At 36.0% G+C, this 18,867-nt stretch overlaps 1 protein-coding gene across 2 annotated transcripts in view; it reads right to left on the bottom strand.

Moving 5' to 3' along the window:
* LOC150108955 (autophagy-related protein 101-like) overlaps window positions 1-11,627 on the bottom strand; it is a 95,109-nt gene extending 83,482 nt beyond the window's left edge. The window contains exons 1-2 of one of the 2 annotated variants that reach the window (XM_090404541.1): window positions 11,410-11,627; window positions 828-887 (exon numbers count right to left, since the gene is read on the bottom strand). In XM_090404541.1, the coding sequence (XP_090260667.1) occupies window positions 828-833 (6 nt within the window). In that variant the 5' untranslated portion in view covers window positions 834-887; window positions 11,410-11,627. The remainder of the gene's footprint in view (window positions 1-827; window positions 888-11,409) is intronic. The other variant, XM_090404540.1, reaches the window with a different exon arrangement.
* Between the last annotated feature and the right edge of the window lie 7,240 nt (window positions 11,628-18,867).

Consider the following 18,867-nt stretch of genomic DNA (forward strand, 5'->3'; position numbering starts at 1 on the left):
ATACTTCATTTTTCTCATGACAGTTTGTGTGCGACCATTGCTTCTTATATTAATGAATGCTGTCAAACAAACTTGGTCAGTTCAAGTTATCACTTATATTTTGGGACCAAGATTTAAAAAAAAAGAAAAGAAAAAAGAAAAAAGAAAAAGTGATATTTATTATTGTTATACATCTTGTAAGTTAATTTGAATGATTCAGTCCACTGAGATTGGTCTATAATTTTGGGATGCCAATGGTTTGAAGCTCACTAGAAGATCAAATAAAATGTTTGCAGATTAAACTGTCTAAGAGAATTAAATTTATTATTATTATCATCATCATCTTCTTGATCTCTGCAGAATAACAAGCCTTATCATGGAATATTAAAAATAATTCCACTCAACCTTTCAAGCTTCCACATTAAATCTGTCTTCATATATACATAGATATGTACAAATACACAAGTGTAAAATATAGTGACTAAGTAAACCACAAGAATCCTATTTGCTAACCATGGAAGGAGCTTATGTCCTAGCAGGGGTGGGGGATGGGGATTTTTTGAACAAAAGAGCAAAAACTAAATGTTCTGTTGTGGATGCTTTTGAAGTAACTCAAACTGATGCATGCATAAAAATAAAAAATATACACATACAGCAAACCTCTACTTAAAAATATTCAAGATATGAACAATTCATAATTCCAAATACCACACACAGGCTAATCAACTGTAAACTCAATTCATTTAATGAACGGAAAATCTTGTGCTTACGAACATTTTACAATGCCAAGTCACTGATGCAATTAATGAACTATATATCTTATGAAAAAAATAATAAATTTAACTTACAAGCATTCCACTTAAAAACAGATTTCAAGGAACACACTATGTTTGTAAGTTGAGGTTCACCTATATTTATAAAATAACAAGAATCTTGTAAATGACAAAAAATTCACTCTATTATGGAAATCTAGACAGAAAGTGAATCAAATGAAATGTATCTGAGATTTAGAAATTCAATGTTAAGTCCTAAACAAAATCCTGATAAATGAATGCTAAAAACTTCATTCCTAGTTTTGAAAATTCTATACAAAAATTTTTGGACTGATATGGTGAGGTGATTATCATGCTAAATTAAAATAATTTAAGGCAATTGATGATAATGAAATATAAGGCAGAATGTTTGCAAATTTAAAACCCAGAACATCTCACAGAATATTAGAAGGTGTGCGGGGGCAGCTCGTGCATAGACACTGTGGAACTGCAGCATCCCCAATTTTTCTCGATATAAATATATTTATTAATTTATTTATATTTGCTTGTAATATTTAATTTTATCATCAACAATCCTATACAATTCTCTTATTTTCTATAAAAAATAATAAAAATCCATCTTGTAGCACTTAGGAGGGTGAAGGATGCTAGCAGCACTGTGTTTACCACAGTGTCATATTACTACGAGCACAAGCATATGAACATCATATGTTTATATTGTTTATAAACATATGATGTTCATATGCTTATAAGCATATGATGTTCATATGCTTATAAACATATGATATACATCATATGTTTATAAGCATATGAACATCATATGTTTATATGTTGTTTATATGCAGTTTGTGCCAGTAGTAGTGTTCGTAGTGCTAATCATGTTTACTCTGTCTCTTTAAATATTTGGACATTACAATTAAAAAATTTAATTTTAATGTCCAAAAATTGTAAATCTTTTGTTTTAAATTTATTTTTAAGTAATTTTGAATTATATTAAACTGTATAATTTTATCGATAATAAACAATATTTTTTCATGAAACAAAACAAGAATATATTTTATTTTTAAGTCATTTTGAATTATACTAAATTGTATAATTTTATCGATAATAAACAATATTTTTTCATAAGACTATTACACTTTTTTTATAATCTTTGTCAAGTAGCTTTATTTTATCCTCCTACATGTTTCACCAATCTTTTTCTATTGGCATCCTCAGGGAATACAAACTAGTAGGCTAAAATGAAGGTTACAGACTAGGTTATAACTGATAATTCTAATTCATACAAAAAATTGGTATTGTGCGTGTCTCGTTAACGTGATTTATTCGTTATGGCTCATTACGTAATTGTTATGAAAGTTCATTTCTTTGATGTTTATACGGTCAAGAAAAAATTCAACACAATATTTTTTCATGTTTCATTTTTTTTTAATTTTTACTATAATTTTGATATTTTATCCAAACATGTATACACTGTACTTACATGTGTATGTATTTTGAAAGTTGCAACACCCCATGATTTCAAGACACGAGCTTCCACTGAAGGTGTGCAACATTCGTTATAAATTAGTATAATCTGTAAATCTTTTAAGATTTACAGATTAAACTATCAAAGACAATAAAATTCATATTATATTAATAATAAAATGTGATTTTATTAACTACACTTTTTGCACAGCTTACAGGAGTGATCCCTTGTTATGAAACACTGAGTGTAGAACTCAAGTGCTATATTGATTTCTACACTCAGATGCACAAGCTTATAACACAGCAAGTGTAAAGTTAGAATTCTGTTCACAGTTTGAACCTACCTTAGTGGGAGGAAGTTTAAAAACAATAAAAAAAAGAAAAACTTAATCCTGTTGACTATTAAAATGACATAAAAAACTTTTCCTTCTTCAAAATAGAAAAACTTACCAGAAGACCAAACATAATTAACATACACTGGCCTCATAGTCTTAGTTGCTCGGCTGTAATTCAAAACAATCCAATCCTAATTTTGGAAATTTTGTCACTAGCCTAAGTACCTGACTATCTGATGATTCCCATGATGAACTTATAATATCAAACCCACAGACGAGAATATATACTATAAATAGCAAGTTGAAGAACTGGAAGTGAAGTTTACAATACTATCCTTTACTTCAAGTTCCTCAAACTTTTCACCATTACTCTATTCTCATCTATCACTTCAAATTAGTATAATTTCATTACAACTGCCTAATATGTCATTCTACAAGACTAGTCACCAAATATCCAAAACTAGGAGTTTAGGTTCCACACTGAATCAGAATATAATTAGAACTTCAACCATAGTAATCATTTCTCAAATTAATTCAGCTGCCATCTAGATTGCTTTGGGTTTGGTCTTCTTGCACACATCAATTTACACACACACACATCATTTATGGTGTGTAAATTATATATATATATATATATCATTTATTTACATATACACTCTTGGCCTGGTTGGCAGAGTGGTATATTACGCTCTCCAACTAGTATCTGGAGAGCGTATCTGCTCTCTAGCCAAGAAGCTGCAGGTTCGAATCCGACTTAGGCATAGATGTTTGTGATCGTCTTTCATCTTCATATATTCACTCACACAAGTGAATAAACACTCCCCCAAGCTGGACTGAGTCACCATGGGGGTAGTAGACCCAATCCTCCTGCAATGGAAGAGGCCTTCACCCTGTAGTGGGTAGAAAACTGGCTCAACATCATCATCTATATATATATATACACTAGTCACTTCAGTAGTCAGCTCAACAGAATCAGGTTTCTTCTTCTGTTTATTTTGCTTTCTTTTTTTTTTTTTTTTTTTTTTTTTTTTTTTTTTTTTTTTATCTTGTAACATCTCCACTAGAATGCAGGCCCATTGTACAATTAGAGAAAAGAATGCTTACATTTTACCAGTCACTATGATATAATCTAGCATGTCTTTATATACTGTACCAGTCTATACATGAAGACTGAATTGATATGTGATGTGTGGTCATTTATTATTTTAATAAATTTTATTCTCTTAGACAGTAGTTTAATCTGCATATCTTTTACAATGAACTAAAACACTAAATTATCTCTGTAGATTAGTCTACAGAGATAATTTAGTGTTTAACAAACAGTCTTTATTAGCAGTTTTAAACTGTGAAGAGAAAATTATTTCGGAAGATTCTTGTTAACAATAAATTACAACAAAAAACTAGCTATTTTTAATGCATCCTACCCATGAAAAGTTGTAAATATATCATGTACTTAGTGCCATAGAGCAGGTGAATATCATGCTAAATTAAAATAATTTAATCCCTAGAGAGATAAAACATTGTACTTTTCATGCCACATCAGACCTTCAAATAAGCAGAATGGTTTCTCACTAGAAAATCATCTACCACATGATATTACTTCTGTAATAAGAAGTAAAATCAGTATAAATAATATTGTGTAATCAGAAGGCTAGTTTCTGATTACACCAAAGAATCAGCTAGAGATTTGAATTTATCTAAACAATAAAATGAATTTGCTGAATCTTGTCAACTGTGAAACTTATTAGCTACAGAAATAAAAAAATTATGCTTTTAGAAATAGAAAACAAAATCCCAGCTAATAAATTAAAGATTATTATTATATAACACCTCCAGGGAGTCCAAAGACTCATTGAGGAAAGAGGGCACCTACTCCACAACTCTCCATCTCCACCACTCAATCCACTAACTACGTTCATCATCTACACCAACGCCATCTACTGCCGACCAACTTAACCTGGCATTAGTAAGGCGGGGTGTCACAGACCAAAACAATCAAATCAAATCAATAGAAAGAAATAACTGTGACACCCCACCTTACTAATGCCAAGAAATTATATTCTTGGTTTCATCCTTCATCCAAGCGTAAACAAAGTTTGTGCATGAAGTAACTTCATGACCAGGCAACTTGTATATAGAGACTAATGACTTCATATCAATTGTGTTAGTATCCCATAATGCAATGCACATATTCTTAGAGACAAGTATAATGCTATGCATTATGAGAAGGGACACAACCGAGACCAGTTTTGATCTTTACTGAGGTGTCATCAGTGGGAACCAGACCCAGAAGTGATACCAAGATTGAAGTAATGCAGAAGTCATATTTCTATATTTCATAGAAGTAGCCAAAAGGTGTTACACCTTATTACTAAAATACTCTGGATTAGAGATAGATGTTGAAAGTTATTCTACTTGGTTATATTATAAATTAAAGATGCCAAGAAATAAATTGCATTTCTTGGGATTCAGGAGATGGTGGAGAAGATTCAGAGATAAGCATCCAAGCTAGTGACAAGTTTCTGGAATGTTCCCCATGAGGATAGATTGAGGGTGTGTGGGTTGCAGAGTTTAACTGACAGGCGGAGGATAGAGAACACGACAGAAACTTTTAAGACATTAAAGGAGACTTATAAAATTGATGCAAAGGAATTTTTTCAATACATGACAAATAGTCAGAGAACTAGATACCCTTCGAAGCTGTGTAAGATTGTGGTTAATAGGGATGTGTGCACTAGATTTTTGCACAGAGAGTGGTGAATGAGTGGAATGGATTGCCAGAATTAGTTGCGAGTTCCCCGACAGTGAATGAGTTGGAGGGGTATGATAGGTTTAGTGTATATAATAGTTAGTTCAGGTCTTCTCCCACAATGAGTCTTCCAACTCCATGGAGATACCATATAATAATAATAACGTATCTACAATAAGTAGGTCTAAGTTGACTATGAGTGGAACATGTGGAATTTAAACACATCTTCATATTTTGAGGCAAAAATAGAATTTATTACTGTCATGACAAAGATGCACCTTTTAGAGAAAAAATGACATTCATCAGTCAAAATATTTTGAAACCACAAAAAAAAACCCTCAATTTCAGAAAATCTTATCTCTGTTTCTGAAAGTTTCTTCACTATAATACCTGCAACTGAACTGGTCAACATTCATTCACAGTTCAGCTTCAAATTTATCACCAACTTCTCATCCTCTTCTTTCATTCCACTTTTCCACCATATCATAAATTATTTCATTTATTACTCTCTTAAATTTTGCTTTATTAACTATTTTTCTTATTGTTTTCATTTCACATGTATTTATTTGTTGCATTTCTGATGTTTCTATTCTTGTTTCATCAATAATGGTTGGACTACTGATTTACATATTCTTACTTTTTTTTGTTGTTAATTCTTTATTTTTCCATATAGTTCAATTTAGACATCGATATTTTATTGGCCTTCAGGGATTCTTCTTTTACTTCATTCTGTATTATATTTTCACTGTTCACATTTATTCCTTAGTATTTAAATTTCATTACTTGTTCAGTATTTTTCCATTTAGTTCTAATTTACATTTTACTGGTTCTTTTGCAATAAAATTTACCATGTTTTTGATTTCTCTATTGATATTTTCATGTTAAAACTGCTGCATATCTGTTGGAATTTGAATAATTGCTTCTGGAGATCATTTCCTGAAAGTAATATAAAAATATATAAAAACATGAAAAAATAAAATAAAGAAATACATGGAAATAAATTTAAAGAGAATTATTACAAGAAGACAGTGAAAGAGTATTTTATTAAAATAGACTTAAAGAGCAATTTCAAGAAAATTATCAGTAATCAGGAAGATATTGCGCTCTTCTTCTTTTCAACCATTTTCTGTCCACTGCTGGATGAAGGCCTCCTCCAGTTCCTTCCACCTTTCTCTGTTCTTGGCAATGGTTGACCAATTTTTCCCAACAGAATTTGACAATTCATCACTCCACCTTCTTTTAGGATGTCCTTGGCCTCATTTCTTTTCATTTGAAATCCAGTTGTTAGTATGGTGGTCCACTGCTCATCTTCTCTTCTGGATAGATGTCCAGACCATTTCCATTTTAATCACTTCTGGTGCAGAATAATGCTAGTGATATGGGTATGGCTTCTTATCCAGGTGTTTCGCTTCTTATCTTTTAATGTGATGCCTAGCATCAGCCTCTCTCCATTTTTCTTTGAGTTGTTGCTAGTTTATTTGTCAGTGCTTTTGTTAGAGACCAAGTTTCACAACCAAATGTGATGACTGAAAGTATACACTGGTTACATGTATGTAACCAGTGTATACATGTCTTCCTTTTTAAACAGAATGGAACATCATTGTTTTGTCCCATTCTGTTTAAAATATTGCACTCAATTGGAAAAAAATCAAAATGAACATTAAACAAGCAGCATATGAAGCACTAGGACAGACACAAATGTAAAATGCAAAACAAGATGGTTTCATTGGTATACTGAAGAAATGAAAAAATTGTGCCTAGGGTTCTGTGGGACCATAGGCACAATTATTTGTGCCTATGGTCCCACAGAAGGTTCTACTAAGGTAGAAGTGGAGGAATTTTTTGAGGCTTTAGAAAAAGCAACTGACACAATGAAAAAGGAAAAGTTGGTCCTTGTTGGGGATCTAAATAGCAGAGTAGGAAATGATTGTGAGACATACAAAAATATTTTGGGAAAATTTGGAGAAAAGAGCAAAGCTAATAATAATGGCAAATATCTGTTGGATTTCTGCTCAGGACATGGACTTGTTATTACTAACACCATGTTCCAAAATAAAAATGTGCACAAATTCACATGGAGAGAAGAGGCTAGGAATAAGAAAAGTCTCATTGACTATGTTATTGTTGATAGTGATGTTTTCTCCTTGGTGCAGGACATCAGAGTGTACAGAGGATTTGAAATTGGAAGTGATCACTATTTAGTCTTGAGCAGGATAAAATTGAATTTCATATTGAAAAGAAAAACATGTAAGAAAGTTTTAAAGCAAATAAAAGTTGAGCAGCTCTCAGATGTGAACTGTAGACTAAAATACACAAAGATTATTGAAGAAAAAATGAAAGAGTTTGAGAACAGGAATCAAACCTTGGAGATTCAGTGGCAAACTCTGAAGAAAACATTGATTCTGCCAAAGAGGCATGTGGTGAGGTTGTGTGCAAGGATAAAAAAATCAGAACTCCCTGGTGGACACAGGAAGTTAAAGAGGCAGTGAAGGAAAAGAAGAAAGCTTATCAAAAGTTCCTGGCAAATAAGTCAGCTTTTACTCTTACAGAATACAGAGACAAATGTAAGAAAGTTAACAGTGTGTAAAACTAGCTAAACAAAAGTCATGGGAGGACTTTGGCAAGAATATAGAAAATAAATATAAAGAAGGTGGCAAAATATTCTGGAGGATGTTGAAGAAGCTTAGGAATGGAGGAAAGAGTGCTGTAAAAGGAATTAGAGATTATAAAGGTGACATGAAAACAGGAGAAAAAGATATCCTTGAAGTATGGAGTAATTACTTTGAAAAACTGCTAAATGAAACAAGCAGTGATGACAGCACAGTGGTAAAAAACACTGACCAGGCATGCAGTCAGGAATACATATCCATACTTGAAGTAGAAAAAGCCATCAAAGGCTTGAAATGTGGAAAGGCAGCAGGAGTAGATGATATTCGACCAGAAATGCTGAAGCATGGTGGTATAAGAGTCTTACAGTGGCTGCACTGCATAGTTCAGAAAGCCTGGACAGAGGGACGAATTCCCGATGATTGGAGTAGAGCTCTCATAGTACCCATATATAAAAAGGGAAATAAAACTGGATGTGAGAATTACAGAGATATTTCCCTACTGAGTGTTCCTGGCAAGATCTATGCAAGTATACTTGAGAAACGGTTGAGAAGAATTGTGGAAGAAAAGCTTGGTGAAGAACAAGCTGGATTCAGGCCAAATAGAGGCTGTCAGGATCAGATCTTCACTTTACGACAAATAGTCGAGAAAGCATGGGAATATAACAAAGATCTGTACTTAAGTTTTGTCGATTTGGAAAAGGCATATGAGAAGGTGCCAAGAGAGAAGCTATTCAATACGCTGCAGTTATATGGTGTCAATGGGGTATTATATCAAGCAATACTTAGTCTTTATTTGAGTTGTAAGTCAGCAGTTAGAATTGAAGGAAGTACAGGAAGATGGTTTAATGTTAAATGTGATGTGAGACAAGGATGTACATTATCCCCTCTGTTATTCATTATCTATATGGATCACATTATGAAGGAATGTGGTATTAAACCTGATATCAAAATTGGAGATGTTAATGTCAGCTCTTTGCTTTATGCGGATGATGTTATACTTCTAAATAAATCCGCTACAAGTCTGCAAGATTCTCTGACTAAATTGAATAGCTGTTGTAATAGATATGGTATGAAGGTCAGCAATAAAAAGACAAAAACAATGAAAATAGGCAGAATCATTGAAAATGTCAACTGTGTTGTGAATGGAGAACCTGTGGAACAAGTAAAACATTTAAGCTACTTAGTCACGATTTTTACTGAAGATGGTAAATTAAATATAGAAATAGACAACAGAATCAGCAAAGCTGGTATGGTGGGAAGTCAATTGAATAAATTCATATGGAATAAAAAAGAAATTAGTCGGAAAACTAAATTAGCTGTATACAAGACAGTGTTCAAACCAGTTTTAACTTATGGATCTGAGAGCTGGGTCAGAAGTAAAACACTTGACCAAATACTAGAGACCGCAGATATGAGAGCCCTGAGAAAGATTAGAGGCGTGAACAGATGGCATCAATGGCAATATCATATTAAAAATGAGGATATTAGGAAAGAACTTGACATTGTCAGCATCCAAGAATGTGTTAGCAGAGCTAATCTCAGATGGTATGGTCACTTAAATAGAATGGGAGAGGAAAGATTAGCAAAACAAGTGTTCTCTGCCAGGTTGACAGGAAAACGACCCAGAGGAAGACCAAGATATAGGTGGATTGATACGGTACAAAGTGCCTTAGACAATAGAAATATAAGATCTGATAATGTTGGAGTCTTGACAAGTAACAGACTGATTTGGAGGAAAATTGTAGATAGGAAGTTAGTAATGATGTAATTTTTTCATGTAGTACTGTCATATCCTGTACACCCCTTGAGGGTACATGGCAGGAATTTGATGATGATGATGATGATGATGACAGTTTTCTCCTTTTCAGTCAACAACAAGAGCTGTTGACAGTACTAATGACATGCACAAATGTGAAATCACTAGCATTGCTAGCAGTTTCAAGTAACAAGGTGGCTAACAAGGAAGTAAGTATTTTTCATAAAATGTAGTAACAAATAGGATGTTTTATCCATCAGTGCATAACTTAAAATGGATATTCCTAATTAATAATAATTTCATTAAACAGCAACTATGAGATAACACACAAACATTTAAAATAAATAAAATAAGAATGCAGTCTGACAAGCAATCAACTCATGGAGCCCCAAGCTCTATGACAAGTTCTGGAACTTCGTGGAGAGCCAACATAATAAAAAAAAAAAAAAAAAAAATTTAGCATAATAATTCTGCTAAATTATGAAATATTTGGAATAAGGGATCAAAGGTTTTCAGGAGATAAGGTAGGAAAGGGCAAAACTGATTATTAGAGGACATTAGGAACAGTATTACACTTTTGGATATGGCTTTTCTATCACATTTCTCTGATCAGGATACAGCAGAAATAAGTAACCACAATAATATCCCGACTACGAAGGAAGCAGGTTGAAGGAATGTAAGTTGCTAAAGCTATGAGGTCAGTGTTTTTTTTTTTTTTTTTCATATTAATAAACCGATGATATCACAATGTCATGCATGTGGGCAACTGAAAAGAGATGCAAGGAATCTGTTAATGAGTTTTTAGAAGATGTGCATATTGAAGGAAACAAATGGTATAGGGAAGAATGGTTCAGTGAGTGTGAAGCTGAATGGTATATGGATGTTGAGCAGCAGCTGTCCATGTTCATACATTTATTTGGAAACCTGAAGTGGCTTGAAAAAGTTCCATGTTTGGTATCTAGAGCAGGGTTTCCAGACTATGTAAAAATAAATTAAAAACTTATTAAAAATAAATAAATTAAAAATATATAAAATTGATAAAAATAGAAAAAATAAACCTTTAGCCCACCCACAGTATAAAACACACTATAGGTTGGGAGCAATATAAAAATAAAGAAAATACATTAGAGGAAAGTGGAAGAATAGCAGTGGCCCGTTCAATTGAGTAGCATCCATCTACAGAATGCAGAAACTGAACATTTGTGGTAAAGCAATTGTTTTCGTTTGTTTTTTTTTTTCTTGTGTCTGATTTACAGGATGAAAAAGAACTTTCCACTTCAGATGACACAATCTTATAAATGGTTCGTTACATCCTAGATGGGGTTTAAACCCAAGTCTTTCCAACCAGAGTGTATCACTATTAGCAACTGAGCAAAAGAGCTCTGTGATGGTTACAATTGCAACTGAAGCAAGCATGGCTGTTAGCACAGCTCACACTCATATCTGCTTGACTCTCATGCTGGTCTGCTGATTTAACAAGATTAAAACCAACGAAAAAAAAAAAAATCTTAATGGGACCAAGATGAAAGGGAAGGTAAAAACCGGTCTATTTCTGGACATATAGATGATCATTTCCCCCCCAATGAATACAACAGACTGCCTGAGAGTTGCTGCTCAATGAATTTAAAGAAAGATATCATCACAATAGGGAAACTTATGATGATATCACCACAAGACTTGGGATTTCACAGGTCTTTAATAATAATAATAACAAATGAATACGGAACACCAAAAACCTCACCAATTCAAAAACGTGATTTCTAGCGTTCATCCTTCACAAACTGACCAACGATCTGAACTTTTTTTTTTTTTGCCTTTTTAAATACGTTCCTAACACTTTCTTTGAGTCTATTAATTGCTTGTAATTAGTCTATTGCAACTTTAAAACATTTCTTCCAACCCCACAAAATGTTTATCTCTTCATTATGCAAGTATTTACGACACACAAACTAGGAAACATACGACTCTACTGCATCATTAATATCCCTGATAGTATAGATATAACTGTTGCTTAGCGACACACGCCGTCCAGTTCAGGTGATACTTCAAGGGGAGCTACAGTCGAAAAGTTATTCCAAAATTCGCCGAAACAGCAAAAGTTCCACTAATTTTGTTGTTGAAAGCGATAAAATTAAAAAATAAATAAATAAATCCACTAACGTTCCACTAAAGTTAAATTCATGTACACTAATACTAGGAGTATTAGGAACAAGAAGGAAGAGTTTTTGGCCATGGTTGGCACTTCCAGACCACAGGTTATAGGTATTAGTGAAACATGACTGACTGTAGATGATATAACTAGTGGGATTGAATGTGATGGGTATAGTGTGTTCAGGAATGACAGAGAGAATAAAATGGGGGGAGGAGTATTGTTGATGATAGCTGATGAGCTCCAGCCAAGGAGAATAGAAGTTGAATTGCAGGATAGACAAAAGAGCACATTTGAGGCCATTTGGTGTGAGATTGTGGCTAGCAGAACTAAATATACAATTGGGTGCTGCTATAGACCAGGTGATGGAAAAGATGGTGGTGACAGTATGCACAAGCAAATAGAAGAAATGGGTGGAAGGAGGGTGATTATTATGGGAGATTTCAACTTTGATCGCATTGATTGGAGTGAGGAGAGGACCCACGGGAGAAAGGAACTGGATTTTATGCGGTTATTAAGGGATAACTATCTGCAACAGCATGTAATGGAAAATACTAGGGGTCAGAGAGTGCTTGACCTAGTAATTACATCTGAGGATTTGGCTGTAACAAATATGACCACATTGCCACCAATCGGTGAGAGTGATCATAGGGTCTTAACTTGGGAGGTGGCTAAAGGTGCAGAATTTTCAATTAAGACAGGGTACATGTGGAATTATCGGGCTGGAAAGTATGACAAGCTTAGGAGTTTGATTGGTTCAGTGCCATGGCATGTACAACTGCAAGGACTAGAAGTTGATAGTGCATGGGAGGTAGTTAAGAAGTGCTTGCATGAAGCAATGGCTGACTGTATACCTAGAGTCCGAATAATAAATCAAGTAGGGGTTAAATGGATGAATAACACCATTAAGCTTGAGTTGCAAAAAAAGAAACAACTATGGAGGGAATTTAAGGAGAAGGGTGACTGGCAGTCACATGAACGATATAAAGCGCAGGCCAGAAGGGTGACGAGTGTGGTAAGAAAAGCAAAAAAGGATTACGAAAGAACATTGGCCATGCAGGCCAAAGAGAATCCTAAACAGTTTTTTAGATATGTAGCAAGTAAAAGGAAAAATGTACATGGCAGATTGATTTTAAAGAATGCCGATGGTAGGGAGGTAACTGAATCAGTTGAGATAATTGAGTTACTGAGTGAGCACTTTGCAAAAGTATATCATCCAGGTGGTGACATTGCGGAAACGAATAAACCGGTAGATTATACGGGAATTATGGTTAATGAAGTAGAGGTGAGTAGTCTATTGCATAACCTCAATGTCAATACATCTGTGGGATTGGATGGTATACCAGCTCGTGTTGTACGAGAAGCAGCTAAAGAACTGTCAGTACCCTTGACCATTTTGTTTAATTTGAGTCTCGGGTCTGGGTTAGTCCCGAGCAGGTGGAAAGAGGGGAAAATAGTTCCACTGCATAAAGGTGGTTCCAAGACTGCTGTTGTAAATTACCGACCGATTAGCATATCAGGAATCATTGTCAAGGTCTTAGAGAAAATAGTCAAGAGGAAAATACAAGATTGGATAGAAGAAAATGGAATACTGTATCGGGGACAGCATAGTTTTGTGAAGGGTAGGTCATGCCTCAGTAACTTGCTCACGTATTATAACACAGTGAAGGCTGAGCTGGATAGGGGTAATGGGTTTACGGTGATTCTACTGGACCTTGCCAAGGCCTTTGACAGGATTCCACATGGAATTCTAATCAGTAAATTGCAGCATATGGGAATGGACATAGGGTTGGTGAGATGGATAGGAGGGTGGTTGACGGAGAGATATCAGAGAGTGGTTTACTCGGGAGTAGAGTCCACAAGACGGCCTGTGACTAGTGGTGTGCCACAAGGATCTGTTCTTGGACCACTGCTGTTTAATTTGTTCATAAATGATATAGCAAATGATCTGAGAGGAACAGTTCATTTGTTTTCGGATGATGCGAAGTTGGGTAGGGCAATAGTGAATGCAGATGACGTCAAAATTTTGCAGGATGATTTGGATAGATTGGAGGTCTGGGCTAAGGAGAATGGATGTCAGTTTAATGTGGCAAAATGTAAGGTTATGCATTTTGGGGTGAAAAGATTGGCGGCAGTTTACTGCATTGGTGGAACCGTGCTCCAGGAAATTGATGAGGCACGAGATTTAGGAGTGTTGGTAGATAAGGAATTGAAATTTAGGGGACACATTGCAAAAGTGACCAAAACAGCTCATCAAATCACTTGGTTGCTGAAGAATACGTTGACAAGCAGAGACAAGCAGGTTACTGTTCCTCTGTATCGAGCCTTGATAAGACCGCATCTAGACTACTGTGCTCAGATTTGGTCACCTAGGTTTCTTCTTGATGGGGAGGAGGTGGAGAGGATCCAGAGGCGAGTGACCAAGATGATAGCAGGTCTGTGGAATGAACCGTATGAGAACAGGTTGAGGATTTGTGGGTTGCAAAAATTGGTTGATAGGCGGAGGAGGGGAGATATGATTGAGACATTCAACTTACTGAAGGGTTTCTATAAAATTAATTCAGAAGTTATTTTTGAGAACAGGGCTGGTTGTGGGAGGACTAGGGGACATCCATGGAAACTGGGCAAAAGTGTGGTTAGTAAAGGTGTTAGAGCTGGGTTCTTTACTTTTAGAGTAGTGAATGAGTGGAATGCGCTCCCTGAGTCTGTGGTGGATGCTGTGACAGTGAATGAGTTTAAGGCGAGGTATGATAGATACTGTATGAATGTCAAATAGTTGTGATGGATATGATTTGGGCCTCCCTCGATGAGTCTAATGACTCCCTGGAGTTGCCCGTAATAATAGTAATAGTAATAGTTCTTTGGTCTGCAAACAAGTAGCGAGAACGTTTAGCCCTAGCAAACTTTTGACGACTAAACCTCTCCTTAACCATTACAGATAGCTGAACAAAGAGTATGAATAATTTTAAAAGGCATACAGGAAAGACAGTAAGGCAGCCATCTTCTGAATTCCATAGCCAATTTGCTTCTTCTGCTGAATTCCACAGCCGATTTGTTTCAGCTCAATAAAACTGGCCGTAGAACTCATGTTACTACAGGTAGTAATATATATTGAAAAAAAAAAAAAATCAGCTAACGCCTATGTTGTTGCCATACAGGGAGTAGGCGGGGCCGTTTTACCCTATCTAACGTAATATATATAATACAATCAATTATTTTTTCCCACTGGAAAACCTGTTTACCCGTACGAGGGATCGACTAACTCGGGACCCAATCTAAGAAAGGCTTAGAAAAAGTTCCACTAACCGGTGAATTGAATAGAACTTACAATGGCCTTTCTGGAATGGCCTAGTGCTATGAAAGCAAACGTCATTTCTACAGGGTTACACTCGCCTGAGATATTATTATTATTATTATTATTATTATTATTATTATTATTATTATTATTATTATTATTATTAATAATAATAATAATAACCAACTGGTGTCATCCTCAGAAAAGCTTACATATAAGCTTCGAGGATGAAAGCAGAGAAATTAGTTCTCATTCAAGATGTATCATATATAACCAAATGCATGTAATGCATGTATCACATGTAAACCAATGTATGTATTATATGTAAACAAAGTGTAATGTAAGTATCATATGATTATTATTATTATTATTAGTAGTAGTAGTAGTAGTAGTAGTAGTAGTATAACTGGCAAACTCTACAGGTTAAAAGACATAGTTCCCATATACCTAAAAACACTAATATACAAAGCATTATATCAAAATATACTAAGATACGCTATTACAACGTATGCTTTCTGTGTGCCCTACAAACTAAATAGATTAATGTTGTTAGAGTACAAAATGATAAAACTGATCTTTTGGGAACAAAGAGACAATATCGACTTTGTGTACACTGCAATGTCAGAACACAAAATACTGACAGCAAAAAACTTTATGTCATTATGCAGTTTTGCTAAAACATTACTTGGATGCTTACTACAGGATAGTCAGAAATACTTACTGTATAACAAGACCTCAGACAACTAATTATATCACATATAAATATAATAATCACTATTGAAAGGCCACACGAAACTTCTGCATCCCAGACGTGCTGAACAAATTACCTTTTGAATACAGGAACCTACACACTACACTAGCCTGAAAAGAGTCCTTAGCATATACTATGAACAAGAAACAAGAAACACACACAATAAATAGAGTAATGCATCAAGACATTCCAAGTTATCGTCATTGTGCACGCGCGCGCGCGCGTGTGTGTGCGTGCGTGCGTGTGCGTGCGCGTGTGTGTGTGTGTGTACGCTAAATTCTCAATCAATGTCTGTAGTGGAATCAAATCTATTAAACATTAGCCTACTTCCCAACACAACAAACAAACCAATAAATAATAACTAACTGGTGTCATCCTCAGATAAGCTTAACAAATAAGCTTCGAGGATGAAAGCTGAGGAATTACATTTCATCCAAGATCAATAAAAAATGGTGGAAATCCATGTCACATTTAAGTGCTGTAGTTACTTCTCCTCCTTCTTCTTCTGCAGCTTATCCCACTAAAGTAGGGTCACTGTTTGTAGTGAGTCTCCTCCACAACCTACTGTCTTGGGCTGCAGCCACATCCCAGTTCCTCCTCCACCATTTCCCTCGATCTCTTCTTTGGCCGCCTGCACTTCCTCCTCCTCCCCTGCACATCCATCTGCATGACCTTTCTTCCCACATACTCTTCCTCCCTCCTCATCACATGACCAAACCATCTCAACCTTGTCTCCTATATCTATGCTCCCAAGTTCGTAACTTTCACTGTTCCCTTTACATAGTCATTTCTCAGATGATCCTTCCTGGTCACACTGCACCTCCACCTAAACATTCTCATCTCTGCTACCTCCATCCTGCTGATGTTATTTTTCCTCAGGGCTACAGTTTCCTTAGCATACATCATAGCTGGTCTCACTACTGTCCTGTAGATTTTGCCTTTTAGATTGATCAGCACCCTCTTATCGCATAACACTTCAGCCATCTCTCTCCAGTTCCTCCATCCTGCATTCCACTTCCTCCTCAGTCTCACCATCCTCTTTCATTGTTGAACCAAAGTATCTAAAGTCACTGACCTTCCTGATGACATTTCCTTCCAGCTCGTTCCATTTCTTTATTGCATAACACTCCAGCCATCTGTCTCTCTCCAGTTCCTCCATCCTGCATCCCACTTCCTTCTCAGTTTCACCATCCTCTTTCATTGTTGAACCTAACTATCTAAAGTCACTGACCTTCCTGATGACATTTCCTTCCAGCTCCAGATCTGTCTCCTGGCTGCCATCCACTTTGCAACACATATACTCTGTCTTACTTCTGCTCAGTCTCGTATCTCTCTCTTCCAGTACTTTTCTCCAACCTTCCAGTTTAGCTGCCACTTCTTTTCTTGATTCTGCATGCAGCACAATATCATGTGCATACAACATAGTCCAAGGTGCATCTTCTCTCACCTCCTCTGTCACCACCTCCATCACAATATTAAACAGGAATGGTCTTAATGTTGACCTTTAATGCAAGCCAACTGTCACTGGAAACTTTCTGTCTCTCACAGGCAGGTCCGAACTCTTTTCTTCACATTTCTGTACATCTCCTGCACCAGCCTAACATATTTCTCCGATACCTTCTTCTCCCTCAGACACTTCCAGACTTCTTGCCTTGGCACTCTATCATATGCTTTCTCCAGATCAATAACTACCAGATGTAGCTCCCGTTGCTTCTCTTGAAACTTTTCCATCATCTGTCGTAACCCAAAGTTAGCATCTGTCGTCGATCGACCAGACATGAAGCCAAATTGCTCCTTTGCAATCTTCACCTGTAATTCTTACAGTCTTGTGCATCCCCTTTACTCTTGTAAATGGGGACAAGAGTTGTTTTCCTCCATTCCTTGAGTACATTTTCCTGTTGACAAACTTTTATTAACATGTCCCACAGCAGGTCAATTCCCTCTTTCCCCAGTGCCTTCCATGTGCCTTTCCAGTGCCCTCAGACACCTCCAGACTTTTTGGCGTGACACCCTATCATATGCTTTCTCAAGATTAATAACTACCAGATGTAGCTCCCGTTGCTTCTCTTGAAACTTTTCCATCATCTGTCGTAACCCAAAGATAGCATCTGTCGTCGATCGACCAGGCATGAAGCCAAATTGCTCCTTTGCAATCTCCACCTGTAATTCTTACAGTCTTGTGCATCCCCTTTTCTCTTGTAGATGGAGACAAGAGTTCTTTTCCTCCATTCCATGGGTACATTGTCCAGTTGACAAACTCTTATTAACAAGTCCCACAGCAGGTCAATTCCCTCTTTCCCCAGTGCCTTCCATGCCTCCATCGGGATCCTATTAGGGCCCACCGATTTTCCATTCTTCATTCTCTTTATGGCCTCCTTCACTTTCACTCTACTAATGTTCTGCACCATCCCTTATAAGGCACCCCATCTTCTTTGTGAATCCTTGCATTTTCTTCAATCAAAAGTCCTTCAAAGTATATTCTCCATCTGTTTCTTATATCCACATCCCTGCTTAATACCCTTCCTCCAGAGTCTTTGATCTGCCTGACATGTACGATGTCCTTTGAAGCCTTATTTCTACATTTTGCCAATCGATAAATCTTTCTCTGTCCTTCCTTTGTTTCTAATTGATCATAAAGGTCTTGATATGCAATGGCTTTCGCCTGTGCAACAACTCTCTTGGCTTCTCGTTTTTTTTCTCTCTCTGTATTCCTCTCTATCTTCTTCCACTCTTGACTCGTCCCACTTCTGCTTTGTTCTCTTAGCCGTCACTGCTTGTACATTATTATTCTACCACCAACCCTCCTTCTGCTCTGTAATCTTTGCGGATGTTTCACCAAGCACCACAATTGCACAGCTTAGAATTGCTTTTGAATTATGTCTCCACCAGTCTTGTACACTTTCTAGTCCATCCGAAATCCTCTCTAACACCTCCCTAAAACGGTTCCTCACACTCTCTTCTTTTAAGCGAAACCACTTAATTTTCCTCCTCCCATGGCTTCCAA

The sequence above is a fragment of the Typopeltis vanoorti genome, chromosome 2, assembly GCF_054136105.1.
Source record: "Typopeltis vanoorti isolate ZY-2024b chromosome 2, IOZ_Tvanoo_1.0, whole genome shotgun sequence".
In the NCBI taxonomy this organism is placed as follows: domain Eukaryota; kingdom Metazoa; phylum Arthropoda; class Arachnida; order Uropygi; family Thelyphonidae; genus Typopeltis; species Typopeltis vanoorti.